The 19068-nt window shown below is 46.8% G+C and overlaps 1 protein-coding gene across 9 annotated transcripts in view; it reads right to left on the reverse strand.

The window, feature by feature from the left end:
* The window catches only part of NEDD4L (NEDD4 like E3 ubiquitin protein ligase), a 152263-nt gene that overhangs the window by 30950 nt on the left and 102245 nt on the right, over positions 1-19068 (reverse strand). For 8 of the 9 annotated variants that reach the window (XM_065657442.1, XM_065657443.1, XM_065657441.1 and 5 more), the window contains 6 exons: positions 10405-10455; positions 6487-6548; positions 6280-6382; positions 4326-4492; positions 2053-2185; positions 801-977 (listed from right to left, as the gene is read on the reverse strand). In XM_065657442.1, coding sequence (XP_065513514.1) covers positions 801-977; positions 2053-2185; positions 4326-4492; positions 6280-6382; positions 6487-6548; positions 10405-10455 — 693 coding nt within the window. Of the gene's footprint in view, positions 1-800; positions 978-2052; positions 2186-4325; positions 4493-6279; positions 6383-6486; positions 6549-10404; positions 10456-13126; positions 13146-19068 lie in introns of those variants that run through there. The other variant, XM_065657446.1, reaches the window with a different exon arrangement.

Consider the following 19068-nt stretch of genomic DNA (forward strand, 5'->3'; position numbering starts at 1 on the left):
AAAACTTAAAAAACCCCCAAAAAACCCAAAACAAAAAAACCCCACCAGCAACAAACCACCAATGAATCACAGCATGATGTTCTGTTTAATACTTACAATTGTTTTCTTAACCAAAGAGACACAAGACATTCCCCGACTTGAAAAAGTATTATCCTTACTTTTTGTGGTATCACCAGTCTGACAAACTAGTGGTTAACATAAATATAGAGAATATTTTTGGTTTTACCTCAAGTAAACTCTTATGAGAGAAACTTTTACCAGACTAGCCATCTACAAACTTGTGGAGGATTTATTAAGAACTACCCACTTTCAGTTCCAGTCCTTTCTTAGTGTTACAATAGTTGATCCTGTAAACCACGAGAGGTTTATAAAATCCTCATATAAGAAAGCACATGCTTTAATATAAACATGTACAGTTAAAATAGTGAAAAGAAAAACTATCATGTAGTAAAATGGATGATGACTGAAAGAGCATTAGCAGTTTTTCGTCCCTCCGTTGGAAACACTTAGCTTTATACTCTCTAGTATTACATATTTTGTTTCACTAAAGATGTAACAGTAGCAGAGTCTGAAGTTAAACTCACACAGAAATAAAAATGAAACCTAAATTGAGGAATTCTGTTGTTCAAGGCAGTTTGCCCTGTGGTGAAATTATGACGCATTTTTTGGAAGATAATTTTAACTGTATGCTCAGGCTTTCCTGAGACCAGCACTTCCTACCCAGTTGTGCAAATGGCTCAGATTATGTCAAGCTAACAGCGGACTACGGGTTTACACAGACAGAGCAGCGTGTTACGTACAATCAAAGAAGTGAGTTGCTCCCCGTTGGAGTCCGGAGTGACCTGAAGCCTTCTGCTCAGTTCCTCAGACAGCTCCTGAGGGCTGGTACGGGACACTGGCGACGCAGGAGGAGGCGGCAACGACAAGCTCAAGGAATCTCCACTTGCACTTGCCTCCTCTGAAATGGTCTCCCAAGGCTGACAAAAGAGAAGAAACTACGGTAAGGATTTATAAAGACAGACCAAGTCTGCTTTGCCTTCTACGTGACCACCTCGTTGCGGCAAACACAGGTATGATCATCACCCTTAATATTTAATGAAATAAACCAATCGCTAGGATGCACAAACACTACTCAGTGCAAAGTAATCACAGGGAAAATGTTTTTTCATGTTGACTTCAAAACTGTCTTCGTGTTGATGATGACGAAATGCTTTACGATTCAACACAGAAAATTATGTAGATGAAAAGATGCATAAGAATGAGCTCCCGTTAAATAAATTCTATTTGAAATTTCGTTCTAAATGTAACTAATTCTGCACTTTTACCAAAAACTTGTAAGAAAGAACTGTTAATTTTAATATAGAATAAAATGCATAATAGAACGTATTCATTAGCATCTGCAAATCAAGTATTAACAGGTGACAAGTGCAACAATAGTTTCAGGAATCTGCCTGTTGCTCTGAATAACATTTAGTGAACCAAACCCAGTTTTCACAAAGAATTTTGTCTGTGATTCACACAATTAAATATTCCTTAAAGTTGAATGGAATTAGAGCTTTGCACAAACTCTCACTTAGGCCTACAAATATCTACCAAATTTAATTTATTTAGTCTAGCTATAAATGAAGCAAACACCCTGATTAATAAGATCTCAGAATTCCAACTAAACCCAAGTATTTGGGGAAAAAACCCAACAGCTGCTCTTTCCTCTAAATCCAGACACTAAAGAAAATTGCAGTACATGACAGCTCCAGCCAGAATGCTTCCCTTCTTTTTACAACTTATTCCACTGTTATTCAAAGCAGAATACTGAAAGTGTTTCTACTGAGATATATATAACGAGCAGTTATTGGAATGACAGATGTTCCCCCCAGCATTTGCGTAATATCTAATATTGTGCATACATTATCAGACACCCACAAATGCATGGGACCTTTATGGTACAGCTCTGTTTAGGATTTTTATTGTGCGTATGTTGTACAGTAGTGTACCAATGAGAAACACGTCAGCTTGAAGTTTAGTCAAATTCTTAAACCCCAGACCTTGACATACCTCAGGAATGTCTCCACTCTCCATAGGTTCTGGTTCCAAGTCCTCGCTAATGTGTCTCCGAGAGCGGAACCGCCTATGGGCTGCTTCTTGGTTTATTTGTCTGATGTTGTTGTCTGAATCAGATCCCACGTCGCTGCAGAGTGGGGAAATGAAAGCAAGCGAAGGGGAAAAGAACAAGAAAATAATGAATGTTAAACTAAAACACCTATTTTGTCCACTGCTTTCAAAACCTCATTAATGCTTTTGCTTATAAAGATCATTGCTCTTGCATGTCAGGCTTCATAAATAGGAGACCATTTAATCCCTCAATCCAAAGTAAATAAAACTGGAAGCACTTCACAAATGTTGTGTGACACTGGAAATCAACATTTTTACACATCAAAACTGGCTGCGCAGAGATGGAAGTCCACACTCAGATATACTCACCCATCGTTACTCATCCTTTCCTGCAATGACCAGAATCATTTCTGACACGGATTGTACCTTTGCCCCCGGCTTCACGTCAACCATTGCGTTCCTTCGGCGACAGCCAGCGCAAATGCAAGCTCTTTGCGGTACAGATAACCACCAGCGCGGCTCACGCCGGCGGTGGTGAAACGGAAACACGCCGGTTCCCCTGACGGAGACCCGCCGGGCTTGCGAGACTGGGCCATGTGCACGGCGAGAGCTAAGCCTCTGTTTCAGCACTCCACCGCAGTACTGTATCGGAACCGCTCCCTCAGGATGAGGGACTGTAACTTTGGAAGATGGTGACGTTCAGGAAAACCTTTATGCAGCCATTTTACCGCTGCTCATTTTAAAGAACTGTGAGAAATGAACTAGTGCAGACATGGACTGGACAGCACTCAGTGTTTTACCTTCAGGACCGACGTCGTAGCCAAGTTCCTGGCCTAGAAGTGAGAGGTTATCTACCCTGCTCTCAACCTTCCCCTCCTAGTGGTTTCAAACATTCACAGAATTTAAAGGCTAAACAGCATAATTCGAGAGCCTTTACTCTTCGCCAAGCCTGGTGTCATGCGTAAAGTTTATCTGTAGTAATTATGCATTTGTTTCCAAAGTACCCATGATGATACCTAGTGAACAGCGAACCCTAAGGCCGTCATCTTATACACGCATCTGATAATGATGCTTTCTAGTGATGACTGCTTTTTGGTATCTGGCAGTCAAACATTTCTGAATCTATGTACTCTTTACTTCATTTAGCATAATCAGATTACAAGGAAGTGCTAAATCAAATAGTTTATAAAACCTGCTTTGTTATAGACACTTATTGACAATTACCAATCATAATGACAGTAGCTGATGAGATTTACTTGCCAAAATACACTCTGCTTAGTAAATAGCTCAAATAGTTCAACAGTAAATAGTTCAAAACATACAGAACAAAAATTAATTCAATTCTAACTACGCTAAACGCATTAGATGAGAAGAACAAATAGTGCCTTAAGTAAGGACAATGCACATTTGCATAATTTAGCTACGATTATGAATATTCAAGAAAGAATAACCATTACTGTTCTAATGAGCAATGGTGTAAAAATAGTAGCTACATAAAAATAATGCAAGATGTTTAGCTAATACATTATTTCAGTATAATTCTTAACATTATCCATTACACATTTTTTAAAAAATGTAAGCTTGCCACAGCTTTATAAATCTAATTCATAAGAGACATATAGTGAAGGCTTGGACAGGAGCTCCACATTAGCACAACCAGTGTACATTGGTAATGCAGTCTATACACTGAATAATAATCAGGATCTCCTCGAAGTTAATGAGTTTAACTTCATTAAAACTTTGTAAGAGTTCACTTTTTTCCTTACCGTTTCAACAGTCTCTATAGAAGAAAGTAATTTATTCTTCTCAGATAAACTACTGAAAAAATCCCCATCTGTCTCCCAGTATTCTAAGGTATGTTGTAAATGCACCGACTTCCCTCCCACCCCTTCAGATTTCCTAGAATTTCCCAGAAAACCTATGTGGAGATGTGATTTGCTGGGGGTGGACAAGTTCCTTTTTATTCTTTAAAAAAAAGATGTTTCCTTTTTAATGGGAGATATCCAGATTCTGGTTCTCAATTTACTAGCACATCTGTGAAAATTTTTCCATGAAAAGAAGTGTGCCTTTATAAACCGCCTCGTAAAAGGCTTGCTTCAGACTTTTTCCAGCCATGAATGTGTAAAATCGAAATGGTTACGTTTGTTTGACAAAATCACTACCCTTACTGATAATTTTGCACACTTCACGGAACATGGCACTACGCTGCCACTTACATCAAACTGGGGCGATGCCACTGGGTAGTCCTGTTGTTATGGTTGACGTAGTAAGTCCGGCCCAGGTTGTCCACCTTCTCTTCCCACCCAGGAGGCAGCGGAGGAGGCGGCAACTCCTCCTGACGCTGAGATGCGGAGTCATTGGGATCAACCACATCCCAGCCATGCTTAGGAATGGAAAAAAAAAAAAGGTCAAGTGAAAGAAAAGTTACTTCATTTTTGCTTACATTAGCGTACAAGTGCAGATATTGAAAATTTTCCAAAGAGAAGTTCAAAATTACTTAAATGTAAGCCACACAGAAAAAGAATAAACTCTGTGGTTACAGCATGCACTTCATTTCAGTGCCAAAAACCCTAAAATCCCACTGGTCTATTACAATGGGGATTTCCAAATGTATTCGGGTGGGCGCAGATTCCCAGTCAAAAAGCCAAAGAGAACCAACTGCTGACTTCCGAACTCGAAGTGTGACCTTCTCGCTATGGAGGACAATAACGTGCTTTTCCCTTCTGTTTCCCAGCTACTATTCAACCGAAACCTAAAAGCATTCCACTACTACTGACTTACTGAAAATGCTGTTTCCACAGGTCATTGTCAGAACTTTGTGACATTACCTTACATGGGTAAAGAAAATCTTATAAAACTGACAAAAAAATGTTTTGACACCAAAGCAGACACTAAACAATGTTCAAAAATTGTGGGACTCTTGAGTAAAGAGAGTGCCGCTATACGCATGCTTCTGAAAATTTGTTTCTATATGAGAAACTCTAGTCACATACACTTTTCAAGCTAATGTTTTATTTAAAAACTGCCCATAAATTCAAGTTAATTATTAAGACATCAATTCCAAGACCTACTTTATACGTAAAAGAATCTGTTTACTAAATCCCCAACATTCAATAATTGTAAATAAACTCAATGAACCTTTTAAATTCTTGGTACTTTAAATATGAAAGGAAATGCAGATTACATTTACAAATTGGATAATGTCTACGAAATTCATATCTAGATAGTATTCTTGTTTTTATATATACACACATGAAAGTATATTTATGTGACCTAGAAATTTCCACAATAACAAATTTTTTTAATATATATATATAAATAAAAATAGATCAAGGTATTTATATACACACGCGTTTTTCACACATGACGAGAGACCAAAAATCATTGTTTCGAATCTGTGAAGTGCTTCCGTGGCAAGAACCTGCCTTGTGTCAGGAGCCTGCCTCGAGATCCAGAGAAAGCGGGGTGTTCCTGGGTGACGAGCCTGCCGTGCTGTTTCAGCCTGTGCAGCTCGAGGCCGCGTGAGGACCCGCTCGGCTGCTGGGTGGGCCTTTTGCAACGCCATCCCAGGGGCACAGCCACACGGCCTGGGCCCACAGCCCTCGTTCCCGGGTTGCAGAGGGCTGCTGCACACTTAGTAAGGCAAACTCGGGCTGACACTCGCTCTCTCAGCCCTAATTGCAGCTGATTCTTTAAATGGCTGACAGCTGATAAGAGTGCTGAGAAGCCTTTAAACCTCTTGCGCTGGCATGAGCTTTGCTCTCTGCAAAGCCAACGCTGCCAAGGAAATCAAGAAAATGTTATACACCTATTTTGAAACGGCCTCTGAAGAAGGAGGTACCTAATACAGCCCATTATGATTATAAATTACTTGCGTAACTTTCTCAGTTCTTCTCCTTGGCATCACTTCCACTTCTACTTGCTCACAAACTGAGTCAGACAGACTTTAGAATTCATTGTGGCAGCTGAAATATTTTGAAATACTTGAAACGGTTGAGAAAACACAAGGTTACAGTAAAAAGACAAGGCGGGGGGTGTGTGTGCTGCAGGGGGAGAATGAGCCGCTGCCAACACTGCCACCAGGGCTTCGTCTTTCAGAGGCGCAGCTTGTTATACAGCTTTACTTGAACCTCTAGTAACACGGATGCTTCCACCAGCACTAAGCCTTACCTCAGAATCATCCCTTTGATCACTGTTTTCGTCCTCTTGGCCACCATTTTTAGGCATATAAGCCATCTTCAGCCTCAAGAAGCCCTTCACGCGAGATTTGTGGCTAGAACACAAGGAGTTATGTTTCATCCAACAACCCTCAAGCGGTTGCAAACAACAGATCTTGAGGGAAGAAATGTTTTAAAGCACGACGGCCGTCCCGCTCACCTCCGGGGTCTGAGAAGGAAATCCTTGAAGGTGTACGGCCTCTCCATGGCGGGGTCCTCGGTCTGCAAAGGCACGGGAGGGGGCGCTCAGGGCCGGCCCGCCCACCCGCCGCGGCGCGGGGAGAGGGCGGCTCTGTCGGTCCCTCCGTCAGTTCGTCAGTCTGTCTGTCAGTCTGCCGGTCCGTCAGTCTGCCGGTCCGTCTGTCCGTCGGTCTGTCCGTCGGGGCCCGCGCGAGCGGCGGCCGTTACACGCGCTGTCGCGCGCCAGGGGGCGCTGCAGACCCCGGCGCCCGCGCGGCCCCCGCGCCCGAAAATGCGGGAAAGAGCCCCAGAAAGCGGCCCTCGGAGCCCCAGAAGGCGGCTCTCGGAGCCCCAGAAAGCGGCCCTCGGAGCCCCAGACGGCGGCCCTCGGAGCCCCAGACGGCGGCCCTCGGAGCCCCAGAAAGCGGCCCTCGGAGCCCCAGACAGCGGCCCTCGGAGCCCCAGACAGCGGCCCTCGGAGCCCCAGAAAGCGGCCCTCGGAGCCCCAGAAAACGGCCCTCGGAGCCCCAGAAGGCGGCCCTCGGAGCCCCAGAAGGCGGCCCTCGGAGCCCCAGAAAACGGCCCTCGGAGCCCCAGAAGGCGGCCCTCGGAGCCCCAGAAAGCGGCCCTCGGAGCCCCAGAAAGCGGCCCTCGGAGCCCCAGACGGCGGCCCTCGGAGCCCCAGAAGGCGGCCCTCGGAGCCCCAGAAAGCGGCCCTCGGAGCCCCAGAAGGCGGCTCTTGGAGCCCCAGACGGCGGCCCTCGGAGCCCCAGACGGCGGCCCTCGGAGCCCCAGAAAGCGGCCGTCGGAGCCCCAGACGGCGGCCCTCGGAGCCCCAGAAGGCGGCCCTCGGAGCCCCAGAAAGCGGCCCTCGGAGCCCCAGAAAGCGGCCCTCGGAGCCCCAGAAAGCGGCCCTTGGAGCCCCAGACGGCGGCTCTCCCCCGAGTGTAGCACGGCCCGGCAGCATCACGCACACCGAGCAGCGGGTACGTTTCCCGCACGCCGCACGGACTGTGCCGCAGGCGCCGGCTGAGGTCAACGTCAGGCTTCAAACACTCAGCAAGTCACACGGGCCCTCTTCGTCCGTCCCTTCACCTTCTCTGACGGCAGGCCACGTGTAAAATAATTCCTCTTGAAATACCCAGCATCACCGGCATAATTTCAAAAAGTCTTCATTTATACGTATTTGTGTTTTTCACAGCAGCGGCCCTGCAGAACCGCCCCGGCACGCTGCCGGCATTCCCCACGGAAACCTGCGGCGGGGGCGGCGCAGCGCCGGCCCGCGCTGGCGGGGGAGCCGCACGCGCTGGGCAGGGCGCTGCCCCGTCCTCATCCTCACCGCAACGTGCTGCCCCGTCCTCATCCTCACTGCACCGCGCTGCCCCATCCTCATCCTCACTGCACCGCGGCGCTGCCCCGTCCTCATCCTCACCGCAACGCGCTGCCCCGTCCTCATCCTCACTGCAATGTGCTGCCCCGTCCTCATCCTCACTGCAACGCGCTGCCCCGTCCTCATCCTCACCGCAACGCGCTGCCCCGTCCTCATCCTCACTGCAACGTGCTGCCCCGTCCTCATCCTCACCGCAACGCGCTGCCCCGTCCTCATCCTCACTGCAACGTGCTGCCCCGTCCTCATCCTCACTGCAACGCGCTGCCCCGTCCTCATCCTCACCGCAACGCGCTGCCCCGTCCTCATCCTCACTGCAACGCGGTGCTGCCCCGTCCTCATCCTCACCGCAACGCGCTGCCCCGTCCTCATCCTCACTGCAACGCGCTGCCCCGTCCTCAATCCTCACTGCAACGCGCTGCCCCGTCCTCATCCTCACTGCAACGCGCTGCCCCGTCCTCATCCTCACTGCAACGCGCTGCCCCGTCCTCATCCTCACTGCAATATGCTGCCCCGTCCTCATCCTCACTGCAACGTGCTGCCCCGTCCTCATCCTCACTGCAACGTGCTGCCCCGTCCTCATCCTCACTGCAACGCGCTGCCCCGTCCTCATCCTCACTGCAACACGCTGCCCCGTCCTCATCCTCACTGCAACGCGCTGCCCCGTCCTCATCCTCACCGCAACGCGCTGCCCCGTCCTCATCCTCACCGCAACGCGCTGCCCCGTCCTCATCCTCACCGCAACGCGCTGCCCCGTCCTCATCCTCACCGCAACGCGCTGCCCCGTCCTCATCCTCACTGCAACGCGCTGCCCCGTCCTCATCCTCACTGCAACGCGCTGCCCCATCCTCATCCTCACTGCAATGTGCTGCCCCATCCTCATCCTCACTGCAATGTGCTGCCCCATCCTCACTGCAATGTGCTGCCCCATCCTCACTGCTATGTGCTGCCCCATCCTCACTGCAATGTGCTGCCCCATCCTCACTGCAACGCGCTGCCCCGTCCTCATCCTCACTGCAACGTGCTGCCCCATCCTCATCCTCACTGCAATGTGCTGCCCCATCCTCACTGCAATGTGCTGCCCCATCCTCACTGCAATGTGCTGCCCCATCCTCACTGCAACGCGCTGCCCCGTCCTCATCCTCACTGCAACGTGCTGCCCCATCCTCACTGCAATGTGCTGCCCCGTCCTCACTGCAATGTGCTGCCCCATCCTCACTGCAATGCGGTGACACCGGCCAGCGCTGCCGCGCTCTGAATGCTGAGCACCTCTCCGTGGGCACCTTACATGCATGATCTATAAAAACCTGAGGATGGAGTTTCACATCATAATTTACAGCCAGCCAGTGCTATGTCAATTCTATGCTCATGGAATTAAAGGAGGAGAACTCCACCCTTGATGATACAGTAAACAGAAATTCCACTTAAATGAGCCTGGAATTTTGCTCGCCATGTGAAGACGAGGCAGAATCCTGGCTGCCAGGAGGAAACCAGACAGCTGGAGATTTACAGAATTACAAAACAAGCTTTATACTTAGAATTCTTTCATTCCTTAAGGAACAAAAAAAGAAAACATTATCACTCTCAAATTGAACACCTCAGACATCTGATTGTTGACAATAAAATGATTCAAACTCTGTGTCAATAGTGTCTAATGTTAATATCTAATCAATGTTGTACGTGCTATGGCACTCATGAATATCTCACTATTTATGTTATTACTCAGAAGTCCTTCGGATAAGTTTACTTTCAATCAGTAATAAACCCAATTTTACTCAAATTTGCTACGAAGATCAGTAATTTTGTAACAGTTTAAAAGAACTGAGTTTTTGCAACTTCTTAAGACCTTGTCACGCTGTTGAGCAGTTTCTCTGGTTTCAGAATGTGGCTATTGGCTTTAAAGCTTTGCAGCACTATCGAAACGTACCCCCCACCTTCCCCGACAGAACTACTACCCCATAACCTCAACAGCGTAGTATTTAGAAAGAAAATCGGACAGATAAATAGGACTCCAAAATAGGTTTTTTTCAATGTTTTAACAAAAGTTCTGGAAGAAATGGAATTTGCTAAGGGCGAATACAAGCGTTTCAGCTGTAATGGAAACTCATAAAAAGGAAGAAGCCAGAAGATTAACGGGACAATAATCACCAACAGTAAGGTGAGAAACAACACGTCTATTGGCCACATCATTCAGGAATTGACTCAGATCAGACAAGGATTTTAAGAAAGAATCAGGACACAAAATGAATCCTGGATGCTGAGAAATTTAACAGACACTGGAGAACAGCTGTCTTCTTGTCCCTGCAAAGGAACCGTTTCTCCCAGCTGCTGCGCACGGCTGGGGCTTTGCTGTCCACAACACTTTTCTTTAAGCCTCTAATGCTATGGTGGGAATGCTTGCTTTCAGAAAATTCAACTGGACTACTTCTGGAAAGAAATTCTACAGAACATCAGGGTTTTGCACACGTGGTGACGACAAGGAAAGCAGGTGGAGACAGAAGCACTGCTTACCGGGAGGTGACTGAGCGGCACATCCACCTGACCCAGGAAGTCGTCTCTGGTCTGTCAAATAGAAAAAAAGGCAGAAAAATGAGTCAGTTTACATCAGAAAAGCAAAAAATGTTAAACATCAAGCCAGTCACAATGAAACAGAAATGAAGATGTTTGAGTACCATTGTTTTAGTAATTAGTGGTTTCTATTCCTTTATTGTTGCACATGATCCATTGCTATAATTCATCTGTTTTGGCAGAGCATTTTGTGACAGTCCGAAATGGCTTCTTAGTCCACAGTGTGTATGGTAAGGACTGAGGAAATTCTCTTTCCTCTGACACCATATGCATAATTCTAAGCACAAAGCAATAATCTACTCTTTCCATGCATAGTCTTCACATACATTAAAAAGCAGAGTATGAAATTACTGTTCACTGTGTCATTGAAATGTTCATGTCAAACCTCGGTGACTTTTTCTCTCTCTCCCCTCCCTTTTTTTTTCCAGGAAAACCTCCTATGCTCCTGTGACAGAGAAGGGGACCCGCCATCCAAACAGTGAATACAGAGCTGCATGAATTGTAAACGTTTTTCCCCAAAGTAACAACTTGTTTTATCACTTTACCAAACAGAAACCAAAGCATTAGAACTTCTGGTGTTTTTAAAGCATGCTGTTCCGTTAATTCAGAATGCTTGCTTTGGGAGAACAGTTATCCACCCTTACAACCAGCCTTTTTGTCATCCCGCGTTTCCCACTTGGAGACTTGACCGCTCACATGCTGCGTGTGGAAGTGGTTATGCCAACGCCATCACGAATTCACTTGTGCACAGCTATGTCCATACGGACATGATAAACACTGTTTCTCTACGTGTTCTTCGCCGTCCGTTCAATCCCCGACCAGCCAAAGGAGGAACCACGGACGAGATGGCCGTGGGACCTGCTCTCATCTAACTAGACCTTTATTACTGGCATTTGAACCATTATTCAGAACTCCACCAGCTATATTCCATGCTCATTTTACAGCTATGAAGACGACAGGATACAGAGAGCCCTTCAAGGTCTCGAAGACCGAAGATCTGTCTGATCTTTGCAATAGCCAGTTACTCTTGAAGGTGCTCAGACTGGGCTGCACGCAGCGGCCCAACCGCCCGTTCACACTGACCACTTTAAAGAGCACAAAAACGCACCAAGTATCGCGGTGCACTTCCAGCCAGCCACATCCAGGGGCAGGCAGGAGCGTGAAATATCAGCAGAGGTGGGCAGACTAAGGGTAAACTTAGAGAGGGAAACTGCGCACTGTTATTGCTCACTTGACAGCTCAATAAAGCCTAGAAAGAAATAGCTCTCATCAGTTTTCTCACCAAACAATATGTCTGTTCAATCTATATATTAAATTACACTTGATACAACATCTTTGAGCTGAAAATATTTGTGTACTGAATGGACTGTGATAGCTTTAAATAAATTACAACTTTAAAGCACTACTCAGGTGTTATCTTTATCACTTAGAGACACCTCAAAACCAATCCAGCATTTAACAGTTCTTGTGATTAACAGCGTCCCCTGAAGAGCAGCGTCGCACTGGTGGCTTTTATTGCCAATTAATCTAAATCCCACGGGTGATTTTTCTTTGCAATATGGCTGTCGCTATCCATCCAACTTCAGCGCATCCCTGCGCAAGCCAAAACTGCAGGCCATCTCCCTTTGAACCTCCCCTGCTGGTAACAACCAAGAAATAACCCAGGGAAAAGTGCGGACCGCACAGCCAAGCACTGCATTCTTTCTGTCTCTTAGCACTGCATCCCCTCAAAACGCCAGGCGCCTGAGTAGCTTACTGCTATTGTAAAGTACCCCAGAACATGACAGAGTACTTGCACATGGAAAACTAATCACGTCAGACGCTCCCACCAACACACAGTTCACAGCAAATTAATTTATTTTAAAGCCAGATTTAGACCATATATTGACAATCCTTCACTTAATAATCATTTTAGTATCTTACCTAAACACGACGAATTCTAGCATGTTGATCTAGATCAGAAATGTTATATTCAGCAGTCAAAGGCAACAGATGAGGTATAAAGTAATTAAAGAGCATACATGTGTTTGCAGTGTGAGCTGACCGCTGTGCTCAATGCACGCTTGGTATCCATTAATAAGATACGAATTTTCAAAATAAAGCATATTGCATTCTTCACAAATCAACTGCCTGTCAGGGAAAACAATTTCTCCCAGATACTGTTTATGATACCAGATATCAGCCCCAGTGATTCCAAATAACCTGCTGCTTATTTATACCCACGCTATGCCCAGAATTCCAGGAAGTGCAAACTGCAGCTCCAAGGCCAAGTTTACATATTTCTCATAGCAGAGCATTAAGTTGAATATTAAAATTCATATTTTATATGATAACATCATAAGAATTCTGTTTCCACTGCAAAGATAGCGTACAGTCCCGTGATCCCCGAAGCACAGACACAGACTGTGCTATATGCCCATGGAAAATCAGAAAAAGAACATCTGCACCACGGAGCCTGCATTTTTTCAAAACTTAAGTAAAAATACCTACAGGATTTTTCATTACAGAATTTTCACTATTAATCTTCCTCGTAGCAACTACTGGAAAAACCTGGCAGCATTTACTGCCTTCAGAGAATTAACATATTTCTCAATATTGGCAAATGCCAAGAGCCTTCCACCTCCAGCTTCACTCAAATATTAACTACTCAGAAGAAAATACACACCTACTTCTAGATCTGCTGACGAGCAGCCCAGCTCCCGGGCATGGGGACTCCCAGAGCTGCGGGCGCAGTCTGGGGTGTCTGTGGGGAGGAGGGTCCGTCCGTCTGTCCGGGGGAACCCCCCAGGGGCTGGTGCAGAGGGGACACGGAGCCCGCAGCATCCCCGCGGGTGCCTCTCGACAGAGACACACACAGCGACCTACGCTCGAGTACCAAGCCTGGGATAGCTGATGTATTCTGGAAGCAGACATGCTGGAAGCAAAACACATATTTATCTGATTTCAACACACCTCGAAATCAAGAGAACAGCTGCCTCTGCACCAAATAACTGATTTTCTCTGGTATTTGCAGATGCTCCAGCCTGGCTGTGCCCACAGCCACAACAGTAAACTGGCCTGTAAGAACTGTGCAAATTCCAGACTGATTTAAAAGTCTTCACTTCTACCCAGACCAAGTTTCCAGGAGTAAAAAGCAAATCCAGCCTTAAAAGCAGCTGAACCAACAAAATGTGTTTGTCTGCAGTTCCGAGTAGAGCTGGAAAATCTTCAGTTCCAGGCCGGCTCTGCCGCTGAGCTGCAGGGGTACTTCCAAAAAATCCCCTCCTCAGCTTCTCCTGGCATGAACGGCCGTTTTCACCAGCACCGAGGTCCTGGTAAAACCGAATCTTTATGCCACACTTGACTGTACACATGCATTTATAAGAAAAATTACTTACGGGGGGGTTACTATATTAATTTTTAGCATTTCAGGACATTTTTGTTCTGTGACACAGAGCAATTTCTAAGTGTTACGCCATCCTCTGTTCCAAACGACCACTTGCCAGAAGGGTTTTGTTTGGCTGGTTTAGTACATTTACTTCTGAACTGAGGAAAGTCGGTGCAAAGATGAACCAATCTGCTTGGTAAAGAAGAGACTCCCAGAAAGTTTCGGGTTTATTTTGCATGCCATATCACAAACTGGCAAGTATTCCTCGCCATCCATTCTAATTTGGAATTAAAGGAGGGCAGAAGTCCACTTTAGAATAATGATATTTGAAAGTAACATATTTGAGTTAGTAAATTAGCATTATTTTTAAAATCTGGTATTTATTCGGTTTTACAAAGGATGTAAAATCACATTACTTCAAATCCTGCCCTATTTTCCCGCTAGCTCTCTCTAAATGAGAGGCAGTCACTTCTATATTTTTGCAGAGATGTAAATACATCTTATCTATTCAGGAAACCCAAATCTGTCCAACCATCTCGTTTATTTACACACTGATCTTGTAGCAAAGCAGTACTACTGCAAAAATCCTTCCGTTTCTCTCCCGTGTGCTCCAACACGTGAGGCGTGTTGGGTATTGTGCACACTTCTGCCTGGTGCCTTCTGTTCCCTCCCATCCCGCCTCCCAAAAACCACTAGGAAACCCCAAGGTCAACATTTGATAAAAATGTACTTAGTTATTCCAAATGCACTACTCATGGTGTATCTTAAGACCTTCTTTCCGTGTCAATGAATTTATGTCAGTGACGAGAAGTCAATAGCTACGGCGCCAGAGGCAGCACCACGAACGCCCCCGCGCTGTTATGGCATCGGTGCAGGCACAACCGTGAAACACCGTGACTCAGGTACTCACATTATCAACAGCTGCAGCCAGTTGTTTACTAAGCAAACACAACAAAGTAATTTAGATAAAGGACTGACTGACGCCAGAGTTCCAGTACACGCAACGAAATTCCCATTTACGACCATTACAATTAGCATTTGGTGACAAACGCAGCCCAAGTCACTCCCCATGCCCGGCTTTCTGCTTGTTTCCCCGGCCACTGCAGGATCCTGCACCTCCCATAGCGCTCGTGTGACCTGGATCAAGGAATTAAGCTGGCTTTAAAAACGGAACATCAGTTGCTAGTCTCGGCAACATTTGCACGTGGAATCGGAGCAGCGGGCAGGGAAGATGCAAAACCAAATCAAATTTAAAAGTGCACCAGAATGCGTATGTGTGTTGACCTCCCTGAGAGGCGGAGGTGAGTCCTGCTGAGCTGTGGTTACCACCAGTCGCACAGAGGTGTTCTGAGACGTTCTGGTTCCCCGGCCAAGCACCGCACTGGGTATAACACGCCACCCACCCGTGGTGCCCTTGGCATTTTCAGCTGATCATGATGTTCCCAACTTCCTGACCTAAAAATTCTTGTGTACTATTTCTGTGTGCTGATTAAACAGATGCCACATTCCAACCCAGATATTGCTTGGTTTCAGAGCTGGCTGACACAGTCTGGATAGTAAATTGTACTATTTTTTTTAATCCCTTCAGCTTCTGCTTAAAGTAAAATACTCAAAGTCCACGCTGTTCTCGGACCGCAAATCCCTGCACCGTATCTCAGCACACAACTCTGGGCCTGAATTATCAGGGCCTGGACAGTCCAGGTCTGATGGCAGAAACAGTCTGATGCCATTCGGAGCCCACCTTATATTTAAATTTATTCTAAATAAACTAAAGCTACGTTCTTTCCAAATTTTCGCATCACTGCAGTAGCAGTGGGCAGTGCGGCTGTGTGAGGGACGCTCGTGGGAACAGCTCGGTGGCTCCGGATCCCAGCACAGGCACCTGTGCAGGCAGAGGTCTGATGGATGACAACGGGGGTGCGATGCTGAACTGCTCGAGACCCCCGCTCCCAGCAGCGCCGCATCGCACACGTGCGGAAGAGCCGCCAGCTGGGTCTGTGCACACTTCTGCACGGTACTCAGCAGCTCCAGCTGGGCTGCACTGCGGCACGCGATGCGAGACCTTCAAACCGCAAGAGAGCTGGACGGTACAAAACACAGCAGGCTTTGTATTACTAACTTGGATCTCGTGTCTTGCGGGTGCCTATGGGTTAAATCTTTCTTTTCTGTTCTTTAGCTCCGCATCTCTCGCTGCGTCCACGGCAGCGAGTGTTGTCAGGGAACGCGAGCGGGCCCGGGGCTCCTACCGGCACGGGACCGTCTCAACGCTGGAGCCGTGGCTGCCGAGAGCGAGCGGGGCGGCAGGGGAGACATCCCCTCTCGGCGCACAACTCCACGAGCCTTTGGGAGCATACAGCCCAGCTCGAGGCCGGTGGTTTTGAAAAGCTGATCACGCGGGTTAAACTGAGAAACCGGCAAAATAAACCTACCTGGTAAAGAAAAACACGGGACTGCAAAGAGGAGATTACCACCACTGCGCAAATTCAGCAGCCAAATTGTTAGAATACAAAGTGTAAAATTCAGGAAGAATTAAGCAAATTTCACTTGCGTATTACTTAAGTCCCGGACTTGAGACCTGATGCACCGTCAGCACCAAGTGCCAGGGAACCGGTCCCACAGCCTTGAGGACCATCTCACTTCTACACCGCTGAGTTCGCACAACCAAAATACAATGGAGTTGCACACAGCAAAAAGAAAACAGCAACCCATCAGCAGAAAATACCTGCTACCTTTAGACGAACCAACGTGAAATCACCCATTTTAGCCTGACAGAGACCTCTTTTCCCCCTTAATTAGCAAACACAGAAATCCGTTACAGTGACATAACTACGTAGCAAAGTTCTGGTTTTGTTACTTTATGAACAAAACCAGCCTTCATTTTATAAGAGCAATTATTCTAATATAGGAAGCCACTGTTGCATTAAAAATATTTTTGCAGATAGCACAACTAAATCAATAATTTTGTTCAACTCAACAGGGGAATGTGTTTGAAGAAAACAACAGAAGAAACGTCCAGCTGAGACACAAACACAATCAGATCTCCGCTCTCCTTAATTCGTCTCTTCACAACCCCCAGAGCCCTTACGTTTCTAAAACGGTGGCTGAATGGGGAAAATGCTGAGCTTTGCTTTTCCTGAAGGCTTTAACAATGAAAGGGACCCCAAAAACCAAAAGGAGATCTGTGTTCACCTAAGTATTTTTAAATTGCCTTTTTGAAAACTAGCAGCAATGCATGATTTTGTTCATTACAACAAAGCACATTCACCTTCAACTGCTTTCTTAAAACATTAATTAGCCATCACAGATGTCCTTCTGCACCTAAGGCATATCAACTCCCGGATCTCCTTTGTCTCAGTAAAGCTCCAATGATAATTTCATTACGTTGATTCATCATTTGATGAAAGGAAAACCAAATCTTAATTCTTAGGTTGGCAAGTTTCAGAAATTTTTCTCTCTTCTGACTGAATTGCAACAAACTCTTTTAATTTCTATAAACTCAAAGGAATTTTGTCAGTTGCCAGTGTAACCTCTACTTTCTCAAGGAAAATATCTTCCTCAGTACTTCCTAGTTCCCAAGCAGAACCCAAATTCCTCTTTTCCATTTGATAATAATGGCAACTTATTGTACTTTTGCAACCTGGCCACAAAGATTTTTACTCATCTATTGTTAATCAAAAACGTTTTAACCAATTAAGGTTTGAATGGTCATAGCTTAAAACCTGAGCTGAAATTAAACATGATTTTCCCTTTAGAGTAATACATAAGAAAACAAAAAGTCACCCTCCTCTGAATTTGCAAATGTTTAACTGAAAAAATCTCATTTAAGACAAAAATGCAAAGATTACTTCTATGGCAATACCTGAAATCATTGTTATTCAGACACGATCACCCAGATTTGTCTGACAGAACCTTAGACTCTGGTTTCAGTTAAGGAGGAACCTCATATACCGCTCTAATTAGCTGATCTAACTGTACCCGCAGTCTCTTCTTCCTTACATAATCATGATGAAAATAGCTTAAAATAAAAAAGAGTGTCACTGATTCTGCATTTTAGACCAAATGAAGCGCTTTCTTCCTTGTAAAATCATCCCTGCACCAAGCTTTTATTAAAATTACTTTATTACAAAAGCCAGGCTAAGCTTTTCGCATACAGAACTCACACTTTATTTCTGCACTTAAGACATGACAAACTAGGAGCTAAAAGCAAGAGGAGGAATAGTTAACACTAAAATTATCAGATTAGAAATCATTAATTACAACTAATTATAGTTTATTACTACTGGAAGGAATTATTAGAACTTCCATTTAAAAGGTGGCATTTTAAACTATATCCCAACTACTGAAAAACCAGATAAATATTCATAAACCTGAACAGAACCACAGAAACGTGGCACTCGCAGAGGCGCGGCGGCGGTTACAGCCGTCCCAGCCGGCCGCGTCTGTCTGGAAGGGCCCGCGCGGCACGTGTTTTTCTCATTACCAGGGCGGCTGCCCAGGAGCCGTTTCCACAGCAAACCCGACAGCCTGCGCCTGCTCCCGACCCCCAAACACCCACATTCCGTACCAAAATCCCCTCCGGATGTCACAAACCTGACTGCCGTGGCTGTGCCAGACATGAATTGAGGAGAACAGGTACTGTGGGAAAGGGGCAGCTGCGCGGCCACGGCTCCATGGGCAGCGATGGCTCCATGGGCAGCGATGGCTCCACGGGCAGCGATGGCTCCATGGGCAGCCACGGCTCCACGGGCAGCGATGGCTCCATGGGCAGCCACGGCTCCACGGGCAGCGATGGCTCCACGGGCAGCGATGGCTCCATGGGCAGCGATGGCTCCACGGGCAGCCACGGCTCCATGGGCAGCCAGGGCTCCATGGGCAGCGATGGCTCCACGGGCAGCCACGGCTCCACGGGCAGCGATGGCTCCACGGGCAGCGAGGGCTCCATGGGCAGCGATGGCTCCATGGGCAGCCAGGGCTCCATGGGCAGCCACGGCCCCATGGGCAGCGATGGCTCCACGGGCAGCGATGGCTCCACGGGCAGCCACGGCCCCATGGGCAGCGATGGCTCCACGGGCAGCGATGGCTCCATGGGCAGCCACGGCTCCATGGGCAGCCAGGGCTCCATGGGCAGCCACGGCTCCACGGGCAGCGATGGCTCCACGGGCAGCGAGGGCTCCATGGGCAGCCACGGCTCCATGGGCAGCCAGGGCTCCATGGGCAGCCACGGCTCCACGGGCAGCGAT

The sequence above is a fragment of the Caloenas nicobarica genome, chromosome Z, assembly GCF_036013445.1.
Source record: "Caloenas nicobarica isolate bCalNic1 chromosome Z, bCalNic1.hap1, whole genome shotgun sequence".
In the NCBI taxonomy this organism is placed as follows: Eukaryota; Metazoa; Chordata; class Aves; order Columbiformes; family Columbidae; genus Caloenas; species Caloenas nicobarica.